Source organism: Mustelus asterias, chromosome 23, assembly GCF_964213995.1.
Source record: "Mustelus asterias chromosome 23, sMusAst1.hap1.1, whole genome shotgun sequence".
Lineage (NCBI taxonomy): Eukaryota > Metazoa > Chordata > Chondrichthyes > Carcharhiniformes > Triakidae > Mustelus > Mustelus asterias.
Genome location: NC_135823.1, coordinates 69963002 through 69978786, shown reverse-complemented (window position 1 = coordinate 69978786; position 15785 = coordinate 69963002). Strand labels below are relative to the sequence as shown.

The window sequence follows — 15785 nt, the reverse complement described above, 5'->3', positions numbered from 1 at the left end:
AAAAGAAATGGATGTTTGATGGGAATATTTGAAACAACCGGGCAGTAAAAACTGAATGCCATTCTCAGAAGGCTTCCAAACATCTCAATGAATAACCTGCCCAAATCATCTGGTCTATAATTTGTTTTAAATCCTTTACAGAGCATTTAATAAATCAAATAGAAATCGAGCTTTTTCATGAAATCTCGAACAAAGGTGCACAGCCTGTGAATCGACACGGCGTTTGAACGTCTCACTGCACAACTCGGGTAAACCTGTTTCTTGTGGTAGATTACTCATTTTGAAGATTCCCTATCTCTTCACAAGTTGAGACACGCTATGATGGACAATTTATTACAGAACAGACTTCCAGATTGCAAAAAGAAACAGTGCACAGCATCATCACTCTACATAGTGATCACCATACATACGGACAGCACGGTAGCACAGTGGTTAGCACTGCTGCTTCACAGCGCCAAGGACCCGGGTTCGATTCCTGGCTTGGGTCACTGTCTGTGTGGAGTTTGCACGTTCTCCCCGTGTCTGTGTGGCTTTCTCCAGGTGCTCCAGTTTCCTCCCACATTCGGAAAGATGTGCAGGTTAGGGTGCATTGACCCAGACAGGCGCCGGACTGTGGCGACTAGGGTAATTTCACAGTAACTTCATTGCAGTGTTAATGTAAGCCTTACTTGTGACTAATAAATAAACTTTAACTTTATAGTCACAGATACCCTACAGTGCAGAAGGAGGCCATTTGGCCTATCGAGTCTGCACCGACCACAGTCCCACCCAGGTCCTATTCCCGTACCCCCACATATTTACCCTGCTAATCTCCCTGACACTAGGGTCAATTTACCATGCCCAATCAACCTTTTTTTTTCACTCTTGGGATGTCAGGGTCATTGCTAAGGTCAGCATTTGTTGCTTATCCCTAATTGCCCTTGGGAAGGTGACAGTGAGCCTTCCTGAACCAATACATACTGTAGGCACACTCACAGTGCTGTTAGGAAGGGAGTTCCAGGATTTTGACTCTTTTTGATATGGAGCCTTTAATGTTGTAAAATATCCCAAAGCACTTCATGGGAGCATTAGCAAACAACATTTGATACCTACCCACATAAAGAGACAAGAAGGCAAATGAGCATGGTCTTAAGCAAAGAGATAGAATCCATAGAATCCCTCCAGGCCCTATTCTCCACCTATTTACCTAGCTAGTCCCCTTGACACTAAGGGGCAATTTAGCATGGCCAATCCACCTAACCTGCATATCTTTGGAGTGTGGGAGGAAACTGGAGCACCCGGAGGAAACCCACGCAGACACGGGGAGAACGTGCAAACTCCACACAGACAGTGACCCCAGGCCGGAATCGAACCTGGGAACCTGGCGCTGTGAGGCAGCAGTGCTAACCACTGTGCCACCGTGCCGATAGGTTTTAAGGAGCATCTTAAAGATGGAGAGGTTCAGCAAGAGAATTCCAGAGCTTAATGCCCAGGCAGCTGGAGGATGGCTATCAATGGCAAAGTGATTAAATCTGGGAATGTGTAGGAGGCCAATTTGTTTATCCCACAGCTAAATAAGTTCATCTTTCTAAGAAAATGTATTTTTCTAAAATTATTTTCCCCTCCTGTCATACTGTGTTACAAACCATTCCCAACCTGAAAGACTTTTCTTTAGCGCATCCTCTGGAGATAACCACTCAAGAGGTTCATGACAGCAGCTTTAGAGTGATTCTTCCCCCTCATTCCCACTGGTCAATACTTGATTTCCAGTCAGCACAGCAGAGCTCACTGTAAACTATGTGGAACGGGAGGCTATGAACCTATTGGTCTCTGGTGCATCAGAGTATGTGACTGTCTCCACTAAAAGGAACAACATCTGAAATTACACACCAGAACGTGCCTCACAGATATGTACTTAAACTCAAAAATTATTTAAAATGATCCACTCCAATTCAGCTATAGGAAACACAAGTTAACAATAAGTTTTATGAAGCATATTAAAGTTTTAACACATTAGAAGCAGAAATTGCAGTCAAGTTCAAGCATGCAACATTAAATAAATTCTTCAATTAAAGCAATATTAGTTTAATACTTTTAACTTACTCTCACTATAATCAGTAAATTGAAATCACTTTTACTAGTGACTGCTTCACTATAAAATTTCATTCCAACCATTGCATATTAGTTTTCTTTTTAATTTTATTCTGCAGAAAGATTTGCAGCAGTGTGACAAATTGTGTTTTATGAACTGTTCCAGTTGTTACCGATTACACGGTGGCACAGTGGTTAGCACTGCTGCCTCACAGCGCCAGGGACCCGGGTTCAATTCTGGCCTCGGGTCACTGTCTGTGTGGAGTTTGCACATTCCCCCCGTGTCTGCGTGGGTTTCCTCTGGGTGCTCCGGTTTCCTCCCACACTCCAAAGATTTGCAGGTTAGGTTGATTGGTCATCTAAATTGCCTCTTAGGGTGGAATTTTACCAGCACATCTTCCCGAGGTTCATACGATCCTCCCTAAGGCCAACAGGGAATGCCGTTCTCGGAGCCTTGCCCACCCCCGGAATCGGGGCGGGCATGCCGGTAAAATTCTGGCCTCAGTATCTGGCTGAGTAGCAGGGTACGTACGTGGGGTAGGGCCGGGGTGGGATTATTGTCAGTGCAGGCTCGATGGGCCGAATAGCCTCCTTCTGCACTGTAGGGATTCCATGATTCCTATTACAAAACACACACACACAGGTTCGCTGTACCAAAACCTCCAAGCAATTGTTTTTAACAACAACTTGCATATAAATGTAGCAAAATGTCCAAAGGCGCTTATTCAGATATAGATTATTCTTCTCCCCCCAAACAAACCTGTAGGCAGTCCGATAGCCTGTAATTTTGATGTTAAGAGTTTGTCCTTCTTGAATTTCAATCATCTGTGATGCAGGTTCAAAGCGGAACTCCTTCATCATGGGTTTGAAGTAGTACTGACCAGGACTCTAAACACCAAAGTAAAATACAAGTACAGATTGTGATTACTTAATATTTAGACTCAAAAATAAGGATCACTGCTTATTTGCAGCACTGATAAAGATATATTTCATCCTATAGCAGCTGAACGTTGTTACAAATTCATTTATATAAGTACATTTAAAAGAGAATGGCGGTAACGTACGGTAGACCATTTTTTTTTTTTTAATTATTGGATTTGTGAGATAATGATTTTCCCTCTCTGCTAGTTGAAGGAGTCCGAAGCAAAATTAGTCTGTACAGACTCGATTTTTAATGAGTTTGCAGGACAAAGCCCGTCACAATTAGCCAGACAGACTGGCAGTGTGAGAAGTGGGACGAATGTCAATCCAGTGAACTAATGGGTGCTGCTCTGAGGCTGCAGTAGGCATAATGTCAAGTCTGTGCAGAGGGAGCTTTACCGTGCACCTGATCTCTGCAGTACATGACTTTGAGCCTTCAGAGGTTGACTCTTGACAACAAAAGTGCAAAAGCATTCCATTCCCCATCAACGGCGTGCCTCATCTTAAAGAGCACAAAACTAACAAGAACATCTCCAACTATATTTTAGAATTGGCTAAAATAACTTCACTTTTTTTTACAAAGTAAAATAAACTTTACCAGATTTGCAAAAGTAAGCATGCCATTCTCTTGCGTCAGCAGATTGGAACGGAACTGTCCTCCACTAAGAGACAAAAGAACTCCGGCAAGGGCCTGGTCATCTTCAGTTTTTATCTATTTATACAAAAGTTACATTTGTATAGTTTCAAAAAGGCATTAAAAACAAAATTCACAAATCCTACTTATTTTGCAGTAAGAGTTATAAGCATTTCATGATTAAGCATTAATTTACAATTCTATTCAACTAATGAATAATGAACTTTCTCAGAAGACTAAGCAAATTTGGCATGTGAGCTAAGACTCTCAACAAGTGCTACAGATGCACCACAGAAAGCATTCTTTCTGGTTGTATCACAACTTGGTATGGCTCCTGCTCTGCCCAAGACCCCAAGAAACTACAAGGTGGTCATGAAAGTAGCCCAATCCATCACGCAAACCAGCCTCCCATCCATTGGCACTGTCTACACTTCCCACTGCCACAGAAAAGCAGCCAGCATAGTTAGGGACCCCACGCACCATTCTCTCTTCCACCTTCTTCCGTCAGGAAAAAGATACAAAAGTCTGAGGTCACTCAAGAACAGCTTCTTCCCTGCTGCCATCAAACTTTTGAATGCACTTAGTTGTTCTTTCTCTACATCCTAGCTATGACTGTAACACTACATTCTGCACTCTCTCCTTTTCTTCTTTATGAATGGTATGCTTTTTCTGTATAGCATGCAAGAAACAATACTTCTCACTGTATACTAATATATGCGACAATAATAAATCAAATCAAATCCTATTATCTATAGAAGAAATTATGTAAGAGAATATGGATATGGGCCAAGTAGAGGCAAGGAAATATTAGAGAGGCATCTGTGTTGGCACAGACTTGGTGGGCCGAAGAGCCTGTTCCTGTGTTCTACTGCTCTTTGTTCCTCTTAATAGAGTCAGTTGGTGCCAATACCCCATGATTTTAAAAAGCAAGGCCTCAGAATTAAATATGAATGTAAAGAACTTTTCTATTTATATCAGGATATCCCAAATTGTTCCACAACCACAGAGTTACTCCTGGATTTGAAGTTGCTAATGAACCAAGCAGACCCATCTGTTCGGTAACAGTAAAGCCAAAGCACCCTGCGGCTTTAACACTAATCCAAAAAGATTAGAAGAAAACACATACTTGGCTACATTTCCAACTTTAGATTTTCAACAGTTATAAACTACCGACTGCTTGCAAACTGTTAAACCCAATTCAAGTGATTTTAACTGAACCATAAATCCTGGAAATAGTCAACTACATTTTTGAAAAATTCAAGAAAAAAGTTACATTTTTGTATCATTGTTAATGACAAACAACGATTGGGCTAGTGAAGATGGCAGGTCATAGAATCCCTACAGCGCAGAAGGAGGCCATTCAGCCCATCGAGTCTGCACCGACAACAATTCCACCCAGGCCTTATTCCCGTAACCCACATATTTACCCTGCTAATACCCCTGACACTAGGGTAAATTCAGCATGGCCAATCAACCTAACCCGCACATCTTTGGACATATAAGGAGAGACGAGGTAGGGTTAGGATTATATTCATTGGAGTTTAGAAAAGTGAGAGGGGATCTCATAGAAACTTATAAAATTCTAACAGGGTTAGACAGAGTAGATTCAGAAAGAATGTTCCCGATGGTGAGGGGAGTCCAGAACTAGGGGTCATAGTTTGAGGATAAGGGGTAAATCTTTTAGAACTGAGGTGAGGAGAAATTTCTTCACCTAAAGAGGGGGGTGTGAATGTGTGGAATTCACTACCACAGAAAGTAGTTGAGGCCAAAGTTTTGTGTGATTTCAAGAATATATTAGATATAGTTCTTGGGGCTAAAGGGATCAAGGGATATGGGGGGGGAAGATGGGGTCAATATATTGAATTGAATGATTAGCCATGATCAAAATATTTGGCGTAGCAGACTCAAAGGGCCGAATGGACTCCTCCTGCTTCTATTTTCTATGAAGCTATTAGTATGTGACTCTCTATGAAACTCTGTGCTATGTGACCATATCTGTACCCTCACTAGAAAAATACAATAAGTAGCCACCATGTTTCTTACATGGTTTGGGTTCTCATGAAGTACTTAAATCACGAAATTTTGATGCTTCTACTGTAGGAATGGTGTATCGTATGCAATTTTCATTCAACAATCCTTCCTTCAACATCCTGAATTTGTTTGGGTTTTTTTGTTACTACATAATTGTTACATGTTTGTATGTTTTTAACCAGATTACCTAGTCTATACATGAGCTATTCCACATGAGCTACACTGCAATTTAGCTTGTGGACTACAAACAAGTTGCTTGAGTAAAATACCATGACAGAAATGTTGACTAAAATACAACAAAATCAGGCAAATTTAATTCAGTGTTTAATTAAAAAGTACAATTTGCACCGAGCTTCATATTAAACTTACCTCAAAAGTAACTCCTGCTAATGCAAAAGCTTTAAAATTGCCATGGCTTCCCTCTAATGCAGTCAAAACAAAACCTTCCTTTTGGGCGGTCACCGAATACTCCTGATCTCTGTGTAATGGTCCAACTCTTGCAAATTCAACAAAAATAAGTTAATATCACTTCTGTTGTGTCAAATGGTTTAATCATATAAGAAGGTGGAAGAAACAGGAGAGAGAGGATGCTGTTTGAACACCACATAAACCATTAAGACTTCCACAACTCCAAATAATCCTTTTGTGAACAAAATGTTACTCAACACGTTCAGCTCTGACCAAATAGTGCTGTCTTTCTGTTTCATAATTTGCAGCAAATACTGACATTGAAAATAATAGCCATCTTAGAATAAGCATTTCTTTACTGACATTCTTTACTGGATTTAAAAGCATTATTTAATAAAACTCCTCATGACAAGGTGTTTGAAAAAATGCTGCTCTGTAAGGGTTGTTCTTAGGGGCAGCAGGGTGGCACAGTGGTTAGCACTGCTGCCTCACAGTGACAAGGACCCGGGTTGGGTCACTGTCTGTGTGGAGTTTGCACATTCTCCCCATGTCTGCGTGGGTTTCCTCCAGGTGCTCCAGTTCCCTCCCACAGTCCAAAGATGTGTGGGTCAGGTGCATTGGCCATGCTAAATTGCCCTTACCGTGTCAGGGGGATTAGCGGGGTAAATATGTGGGGTTGTGGGGATAAGGCCTGGGTGCGATTGTTGTCAGTGCAGACTCAATGGGCCGAATGGCCTCTTTCTGCGCTGTAGGGATTCTATGATTTCTATGAAGTTGCAAAGTGTATGTTGCCACAACAACTCAGACTTTGCGAATGAACTGTAATACACCATCTTGTTCTTGGGTTTGGAGGAGAAGGAATGGTTGGAAATGGAGAGGAGGTGTGCAAGGAGAGTCCAGCCAGCATGAGTAAGTTTTTTGAGGAGGGGGCGATGATATTAGATTTGGCAGGGGTGATGGGTAGGAAGGCTGGGGTGGACTGTTCAGCAAGTTTGCTTTTAAAAGCCTTCCCAATACAGCTTCTGCTATAAATCATTTCCAGAACAGGTCCTACACCTGTGGCTAACAGCAGTCGGTACCCTGGAGGACATTTCTGCCAAGTTCAGGGCACGTTAGCCCAAGTCTCCAATGGCAGTGTCAAAATGCCAAGTGTCAGAAGCATCCATGGACGGGTCTAGGCTGCGCATCTTGTCCTCCAGAAATTGAAGTTGCTCAAGCGCCGCGTGCGTGTGTGTACGGCACGACCTCCTCTGGATCCCCGACTCTCAATGGCAGCAAATATCTGAAAGTTTGCAGATACTCTGGAAGATCTGGGCCATTATTTATTAAAATCATGATAATTAAATAGGCACAAGTTCAATACAACTTTATTCCATCTTACCACTTACAATTTTATAATTTGTTTTAGATGCCAGGCATTTTTTCATTAGATGGAGGTAAGAAATGAAGGGAATTAAAATTATAACACTGTGCTCTGGCCATAGATCCACATTGCCCCCTAGTGTCTCTAAACTATGACGGGCCTGGGCCTTAAGGAAAACACAAGAATCTGGTCAAAGTATCCTTTGGCAATTTCTTGTTGCAATGATCACCCAATTTTACCTTTAAGTAGCTTTTAATCCCTTACCTTCCACTCAAAGTCAGTAATCTCAGTCTGCGTGCATGCATCCAAACACTTCAGGCTACATTGCAAAGGAAACCATTTGAGTTTGTTTCCACAACATGTACCATGTTTGTCACTAAGGCGGCACGATGGCACAGTGGTTAGCACTGCTGCCTCACAGCTCCAGGGACCTGGGTTCAATTCCTGGCTTGGGTCACTGTCTATGCGGAGTCTGCACGTTCTCCCCATGTCTGCATGGGTTTCCTCCGGGTGCTCCGGTTTTCTCTCGCCAAAGTCCAAAGATGTGTGGGTCAGGTTGACTGGCCAGGCTAAATTGCCCCTTAGTGTCCCGGGATGTCTGGGTTAGAGGGATTAGCAGGATAAATGTGTTGTGGGGATAGAGTCTGTGTTGGGATTGTTGTCATGCAGACCCGATGGGCCGAATGGCCTCCTTCTGCACTGTAGGGATTCTATCTTTCTATGAAACTACAATTCCTTGATGGTAAGGGACTGGTCCCAGAAATACACCCAGCTCCATTCCCTCCTACCCCCGCCCCACAAACTCAAATGCTTACAGAAAGTTGGAACATCATGAAATAAGATGGAGAAAAAATAATCTTCTGTGATACTGCAGCACTAGAAATCAAATAAACTTCAACCTTATTAAATTTACCATCAGATTTCTTCAGCTTACCTGTATGAACCCTCTTCATTCGTGAACACGGTGATGAGTGGCTTGGAGGTTTTCTCAGTGATAATAATCTCCACGCCCTCCAATGCTGGGTATATCTGTCCCTCTAGAAATAGACCAGCTTTTCCCTGAATCTCTATGAGTCTTCCAGGACAAGTATCTGCCACAAAATGCCATCCTTTAATGTCACAACGCACTCTAAATGTCTAATATAAGCTGCAAAGCACTCTGTTGTGCAAGGACTATTCAAAAACATCTTCGCCAACAGCAAATGAAAATATTTCCCGAGAAACAATCTTTCTTTTACACTGATGGTTGGAAGTAGTTCATTTTTTTTTGAGGCAGCCAAGAATCCAATTAGTTTCCTCATCTAGATAATTAAATACTCTGCACATCGAACCAAAAGTTACAAGATATTTATAGAAAAGCTGAAAGCATTCAGGTCACCATACTATTACAGCAGCCCCATTTAAAATTCCGAGAATTAATCATGTCAGAGTCAAGTACAGCATGCAGGCTGAAATTATATAAAACAGTAAACACAATTAGTAAGATCAAAATGATGACATTAACAGCATGAATTCTTCATCCTGAAACGTTTCTATTTAATTATTCCAATATACATGCGGTGTGGAAATTTCAGTCCAATGCAGTAGATGATTACAATGGCTGATTATTAATACATGAAGCAGTTCTGTGCTAGCAATAAAACTGAAAGGGCTGGGAATTTTTAAAATGCAGAAGTCGCAGGGGAAAAATTGTCACATGATTAACTTCGACACAAAAGGGGCCCCCAATCCAAAATATTTGCGCACACATTATCAGTTTCAAATGCTATTTATCGGATATGCAAAATTGCTGCAGTTATAGATGTGAATGAAAAGTTTAGCTTTTCTTTCTAAATGGAAGAAATGGTGCCCGGTATCATTCCAAAGAGTTGGGTGGCACAGTGGCTAGCACTGCTGCCTCACTGCGCCAGGGACCCGGGTTCGATTCCGGCCTCAGGTCACCGTCTGTGTGGAGTCTGCACGTTCTCCCCGTGTCTGCATGGGTTTCCTCCGGTTTCCTCCCACAGTCCAAAGATGTGCGGGGGGAGGTGAATTGGCCATGCTAAATTGTACCTTAGTGTCAGGGGGATTAACAGGGTAAATATATGGGATTACGGGGATAGGGCCTGGGTGGGACTGTTGTCGGTGCGGGTTCGATGGGCCGAATGACCTCCTTCTGCGCTGTCGGGTTGCTATGATTTCTATGAAGTTGGGTGGCATGGTGGCACAGTGGTTAGCACTGCTGCCTCACAGCACCGGGGACCCGGATTCGATTCCCGGTTTGGGTCACTGTCCGTATGGAGTTTGCACGTTCTACCCGTGTCTGCGTGGGTTTCCTCCGGGTGCTCCGGTTTCCTCCCACATTGTGAAAGACGTGCTGGTTAGGTGGATTGACCCGAACAGGCGCCGGAGCGTGGCGACTAGGGGAATTTCACAGTAACTTCATTGCAATGTTAATGTAAGCCTACTAATAAATAAACTTTTTTAAAAAACTTTAAAGTTACGTGACTAATCTTGAATCATCCTCCGACTTTACCAATCATGCTCTAAGAGTTCCAGTGTGTGAAGAAGTTTGTGCTTAAAAATGTCAAGTGCATGACAAAGAGCTTGTGCTTTAGATTAATACAAAACTTGACTTTCCAAACAATTACTCCTAATCCTTTCACTGAACTAAAGTAAATCCATTGCTGTAGGTAACATTTCTTCTCGTTCCATCAACACTGATCCTTTATCCTTTCTAGAACTTCATGTACCTTGAATTCTGCCTACAGTGCTGCACAAGTCACGAGTCAAAGCAGCATTATAAATGATGAGACTTGTTCAAAAAGGTGCAGGAAACCAAGCAGAGCAGGAGCGTCCAAACTAATGCGCGAATCTTTTCCAGTTCATAAACCCTGGCAATTCAGCCTTCAGAGTCAAAGCATCTCCAGTTCATTTCTATTTGTGTTTTTCCTTGCTGCTTTATTACGTTTAAAAAATAAACTGCAAACCTGAAATCCTGGTCTCAGCACCACTGTCCAAATGTTAGATATATGCTAAACAAGGACAGCAAATTGGTTTCTAGTTGTATGCAAATTAATAGGCACACTGATTTAAACCTAAGATAAAAAGCTTGGACAGCAACCTGAATGATATTACACTGCTGCCTGGATTCAGAGATTTGTATCCTGACTTTAATTTATTGCAATTAGAAAGAGGATCTCTCCAATAGTCAAGTACCTATCTTTGTTTGTAATGTTCATAACTCACATTGTTCCTTTTTTTAAAAAAATCTCTGGTTTTTGAAATTACAAATTCATTACTCACCAATCAAAGGTTTTCTTTGTTGCCTTCCCCTGCCAGCGTGGGAGGGGGCAAGTGATCTGTTCCTCAGGGTTTTTTGAACGTAAGTTAGAAGCTGTTTCTCTTACTCCATCCCCTCAACCACACTTGAGTGACAGAACGCTTCTGTAGTGCCATGTTCAGTTAGCAGCCTCTCTTAGAATTGGCAAATCTCGGTCATGAAGACTTACTATTATTATACTAGGGGAATTTCACAGTAACTTCATTGCATTGTTAATGTGAGCCTTACTTGTGACTAATAAATAAACTTTACATTTTTATTCCGAATTTCTATGTCAAGTAGACACATACATTCAATTTTATGCTAAATATTTCAGGCTCCCCACAGAATCTTTAAAGTTTATTTATTAGTCGCAAGTAGGCTTACATTAACACTGCAATGAAGTTACTGTGAAAATCCCCTAGTCGCCACACTCCGGTGCCTGTTCACTGAGGGAGAATTTAGCATGGCCAATGCACCCTTACCACCCGGACTGTGGGAGGAAACCGGAGCACCCGGAGGAAACCCACGCAGACACGGGGAGAACGTGCAGACTCCACACAGACAGTGGCCCAAGCCGGGAATTGAACCCGGGTCCCTGGCGCTGTGAGGCAGCAGTGCTAACCACTGTGCCACCATGCCATCTTTAAATCCATTCTTGGTATTGGCATAAGCGTTGGGCAATGTGAGGAGACAGGAAGATGGCTATTAGACCCACGTGTTGCAGGAACTCTAACAATCAGTGCGCCTTTAGCAATTAACATGAATATTGAAAACTGAGAAGCCCAAACTAAATGAGTGCAAAACATTCAAGACTGCACATTTAATCTGTAATGTCTTCAAGCTAAGTAAAAGGTTACCTCCAGTAATGATAGCCTCCACTGATGGAGGGTAGAAGAGAAGTTCTTTTGATGAGGGTGTGACTGCAATCTTTTCTCCAGCCCTACCAGAGAAAATAAGACAATTAATACAATCAAATTAAATATTGGTACAACCATCCATCTATCAAAACCACCTGCATCATCTGGTTAAACATGAACACTTGGTGATATTTGGTACTGTACCACTAAACTGTCAGAGAGTCACTGAATTTTACAGCATAGAAAAAGGCCCTTTGGCCCATCATAGAATCCCTACAGTGCAGAAGGAGCCATTCGGCCCATCGAACCCACAGCAACAACAATCTCACCCAGGCCACATCCCCATAACCCCAGGTATTTAACCTACTAATCCCCTGTCTGTGTGGAGTTTGCACATTCCTCCCGTATCTGCATGGGTTTCCTCCAGGTGCTCCAGTTTCCTCCCACAGTCCAAAGTTGTGCTGGTTAGGGTGCATTGGCCATGCTAAATTCTCCCTCAATGTACCCAAACAGGCGCCGGAGTGTGGTAACTAGGGGAATTTCACAGTAACTTCATAGTAGTGTTAATGTAAGGCTACTTGTGGCTAATAAAATAAACTTTAACTTTTTAATTTACACATCTTTGGGCACTAAGGAGCAATTTAGCATGGCCAATCAACCTAGCTTGCACATCTTTGGAGTGTGGGGGGAAACCAGAGCACCCGGAAGAAACCCACACAGACTCGGGGACAACGTGCAAATTCCACACAGACAGTGACCCAAGGCCAGAATTGAACCCAGGTCCCTAGCGCTGTGAGGCAGCAGTGCTAACCACTGTGCTATCCCGGCATGGTGGCACAGCGATTAGCACTGCTGCATGTCTGCATCGGCCATTTTTCAGCACTTGGCCCGAAGCTTTGTCAAACAAGTGAAAATAACAATGAATAATTTTAGAAAATATAAGCACGGCCGTGGAAGTAAAGTGTGTACCAGATTTTTTAAACGTGAAAGCTAAACATGATCAAATTCAACTGCAAGATGTCTTTTTACATTTCGAACCAGGTTATTCAGGAGGGTTAGTGATCAACAATGGGAATAGCCCAAAATCAAATGCCCTCTCTATGCCATAAAAATGAGTGGAGAGCATTTATGGAGATATGTCCACAAACCTAACTCCCGCTCATCATAGCTTTGATGTAAAATGGTCCATAAAATCAGATTTTCATGTAGGTTCCTCAACGTTGAGAGACTAGTCAAAACGACAGCCTCCGTTTTAACGATATAGACTATGTCAAACAGATAATGATTGAGAATATTTCTATTTGTTTTACAAGCCTATTAAAATATATCATGCAGCAGGATTAAGGAGCCAAGAAGATGACGAGAAACTGCCTCATTAAATCTGATGAATGTGTGACTGAATGTTTCAAGTTACTGCAACCAACAAGCCATGGTCATGTGCAGAATGCTTTTAGCTTTCAGTGTTGATGCTTTTAGCTTTTTTGTTTTGAAAGTGCTTATATACCTAAAAGGATCACATGATGGCTTTAAAAGCTGATCACATGATTTGATGGTGATGTTATTAGGGTGTTGCACCGGCTACTGTTTTGCTTTCAGTTTGCGGTCTATACAGGCAAGCCCTCGTGGAATAAATCTGTTTTTTAATTCATTCTTGGGACATGGGTGTCGCTGGTTGACCAGCATTTATTGCCCATCCCTAGTAGGCCAGACCGGGTAAGGACGGCAGATTTCCTTCCCTAAAGGATATTAGTGAACCAGATGGGTTTTTCAGACAATCGACAATGGTTTCATGGTCATCAGTAGATTCTTAATTGCAGATTTTTTTTATTGAATTCAAATTCCACCACCTGCCGTGGCGGGATTCGAACCCGGGTCCCCAGAACATTAGCTGAGTTTCTGAATTCATCATCTAGCTATAATACCATGAGGCCATCGCCTCCCCAGATTCAGTTTGAATCTACTGCCGTCAGTGGTGGTGGAGGCAAACTCGATAGGGTCTTTTAAGAGACTCCTGGATGAGTACGTGGGACTTAATAGGATGGAGGGTTATAGGTAGGCCTAAAAGGTAGGGATATGTTTGGCACAACTTGTGGGGCTGAAGGGCCTGTTTTGCGCTGTCGTTTTTCTATGTTTCTACACGAGCAAACCACATTCTTTATTTTTTCTTAAAACCCACCAACCCCAAACGTGGTTAGGGCATTACAGAAAGTCACCCGAAAGGTAACAAAAAAGGTCACTTTTCCAACTCTGGAGGAGATTCAAAAGCACATTTTCCTTTACAGGGCCAGGGCTGTTTCTAACAGGAGCTTTAAATGCAATTGTCACTAACGAATGGAAGGAAATTGGTTACAATCTGATAGGACTTAATAAAGTGACAAAATGGTGCTCATGACTCACAGCACAACCTAAATCATTACACTTCTAGCAGAGATGGAGGAATTAGCTTTAAAGTTTATTCATTAGTGTCACAAGTAAGGCTTTACATTAACACTGCAATGAGGTTACTGTGAAATTTCCCTAGTCGCCACATTCTGGTGCCTGTTCGAGTCAATGCACCCTAACCAGCACGTCTTTCGGACTGAGGGGGGAAACCGGAGCACCCGGAAGAAACCCACGCAGACACGGGGAGAATGTGAAAACTCCACACGGACAATGACCCAAGCCGGGAATCGAACCCGGGTCCGTGGCGCTGTAAGGCAGCAGTGTTAGCCACTGTGCCACCGTGAATTAATAATGCCTACAACACAATATAAAAATAATTTTTAGGTCACTGCGAATCATTTTTCTAAAAATGAAAAAAAAATCAGGCCACCTTCTTCAATTTACATTTTCAATCGTAAAATATCAAATATAATTCCTTTTCACTTTTCTAATGTCTTAAATAGCTGTTTCTAATGTTATGTCCGTTAGGATGGCTATGGTTTAAACTGTCTCCCTTAATTCAAGGTGAAATGTAGAGGGACATGTGACCTCTTACAAGTTCTGCCTGGCAACTGGCCCACGTGACTGGGTTGCCATAGGGCCCGGCTTGGTGTCTGGGTACAAAGGGAATAGCAGCTGTCCTGCTACAATCTCAGAATGAGTCAGACTGAAGAAGCTGAAAAGAAAATGCACAACTGGCGTTCCTACGTCAAGCAGACGAAAAGGACTGCTTTCGAGTTAACCACCCAGCAAAGGGCTGGTGGAGACGGAATCCATGTTCAAGGAAACAAGATGTGGAGATGTTGGTGTTGGACTGGGGTGGGCACAGTAAGAAGTCACACAACACCAGGTTAAAGTCCAACGGTTTACTTGGAAAGGGGCAGCTTTCAGAGCGCTGCTCCTTCATCAGGTGAGCACTCCTTCCTCAGCACTCATGATGAAGTGCTCCGAAAGCTCATGATTCCAAGTAAACCTGTTGGACTTTAACCTGGTGTTGTGAGACTTCGTATCAAGGAAACAAGGATTGTGAAAAATTAGAGACCATGGAATCAGAGGGAACTTTACAGTGTGGGGGGATCCATTTGATTGTACTCAAAGGGTTAAGTGAAGACCCCACATAAAGATTACATAGCAGTTAGAAGTCCAGGAAGTTCAAATTTCCATTGGCAAATACCTTGCAATGGGAACCAGTCAAAAGTGCGATTTCAATGACAAACACTGGATGGTTCCAACTGTCTTACAGTTTTAGTTAACTGGAAAAAGTTATTAAAACCACTTGTAACCTTTGGGTAACTATCCTTCAACGGGATTCCCGACAGCCCTCTACAAATCTCCACAGGACACCCCAATTACCAATCCTCCCCCAACTACATTCTCCACATCCCTAACTGCCTTCCTCAACACCCAACTATAGCCCGACCACCCGACTACCCTCCCCACCCCGTCACTGCTCAACTTCCCAAAAATAAAATTCTAACAGGGTTGGACAGGGTAGGTTCAGAAAGAATGGTCCCAATGGTGGGGGAGTCCAGAATTAGGGGTCATAGTTTGAGGATAAGGGTAAAACCTTTTAGAACTGAGGTGAGGAGAAATTTCTTCACCCAGAGGGTGGTGAATGTGTGGAATTCACTCCCACAGAATGTAGTGAGGCCAAAACGTTGTGTGATTTCAAGAAGAAATAGATATACTCTTAGAGCTAAAGGGGTCAAGGGATATGGGGAGTGGGGGAGGGGGGGGGTAGTGGGGATCAGGATATTGAATTCAATGATCAGCTAT

The 15785-nt window shown here is 42.6% G+C and overlaps 1 protein-coding gene across 2 annotated transcripts in view; it reads right to left on the bottom strand.

Moving 5' to 3' along the window:
* Positions 1-15785, bottom strand: part of nomo (nodal modulator) — an 81497-nt gene that overhangs the window by 18687 nt on the left and 47025 nt on the right. For both annotated transcript variants that reach the window (XM_078240909.1, XM_078240907.1), the window contains 5 exons: positions 11589-11671; positions 8362-8518; positions 6026-6152; positions 3590-3703; positions 2831-2958 (listed from right to left, as the gene is read on the bottom strand). In XM_078240909.1, coding sequence (XP_078097035.1) covers positions 2831-2958; positions 3590-3703; positions 6026-6152; positions 8362-8518; positions 11589-11671 — 609 coding nt within the window. The remainder of the gene's footprint in view (positions 1-2830; positions 2959-3589; positions 3704-6025; positions 6153-8361; positions 8519-11588; positions 11672-15785) is intronic.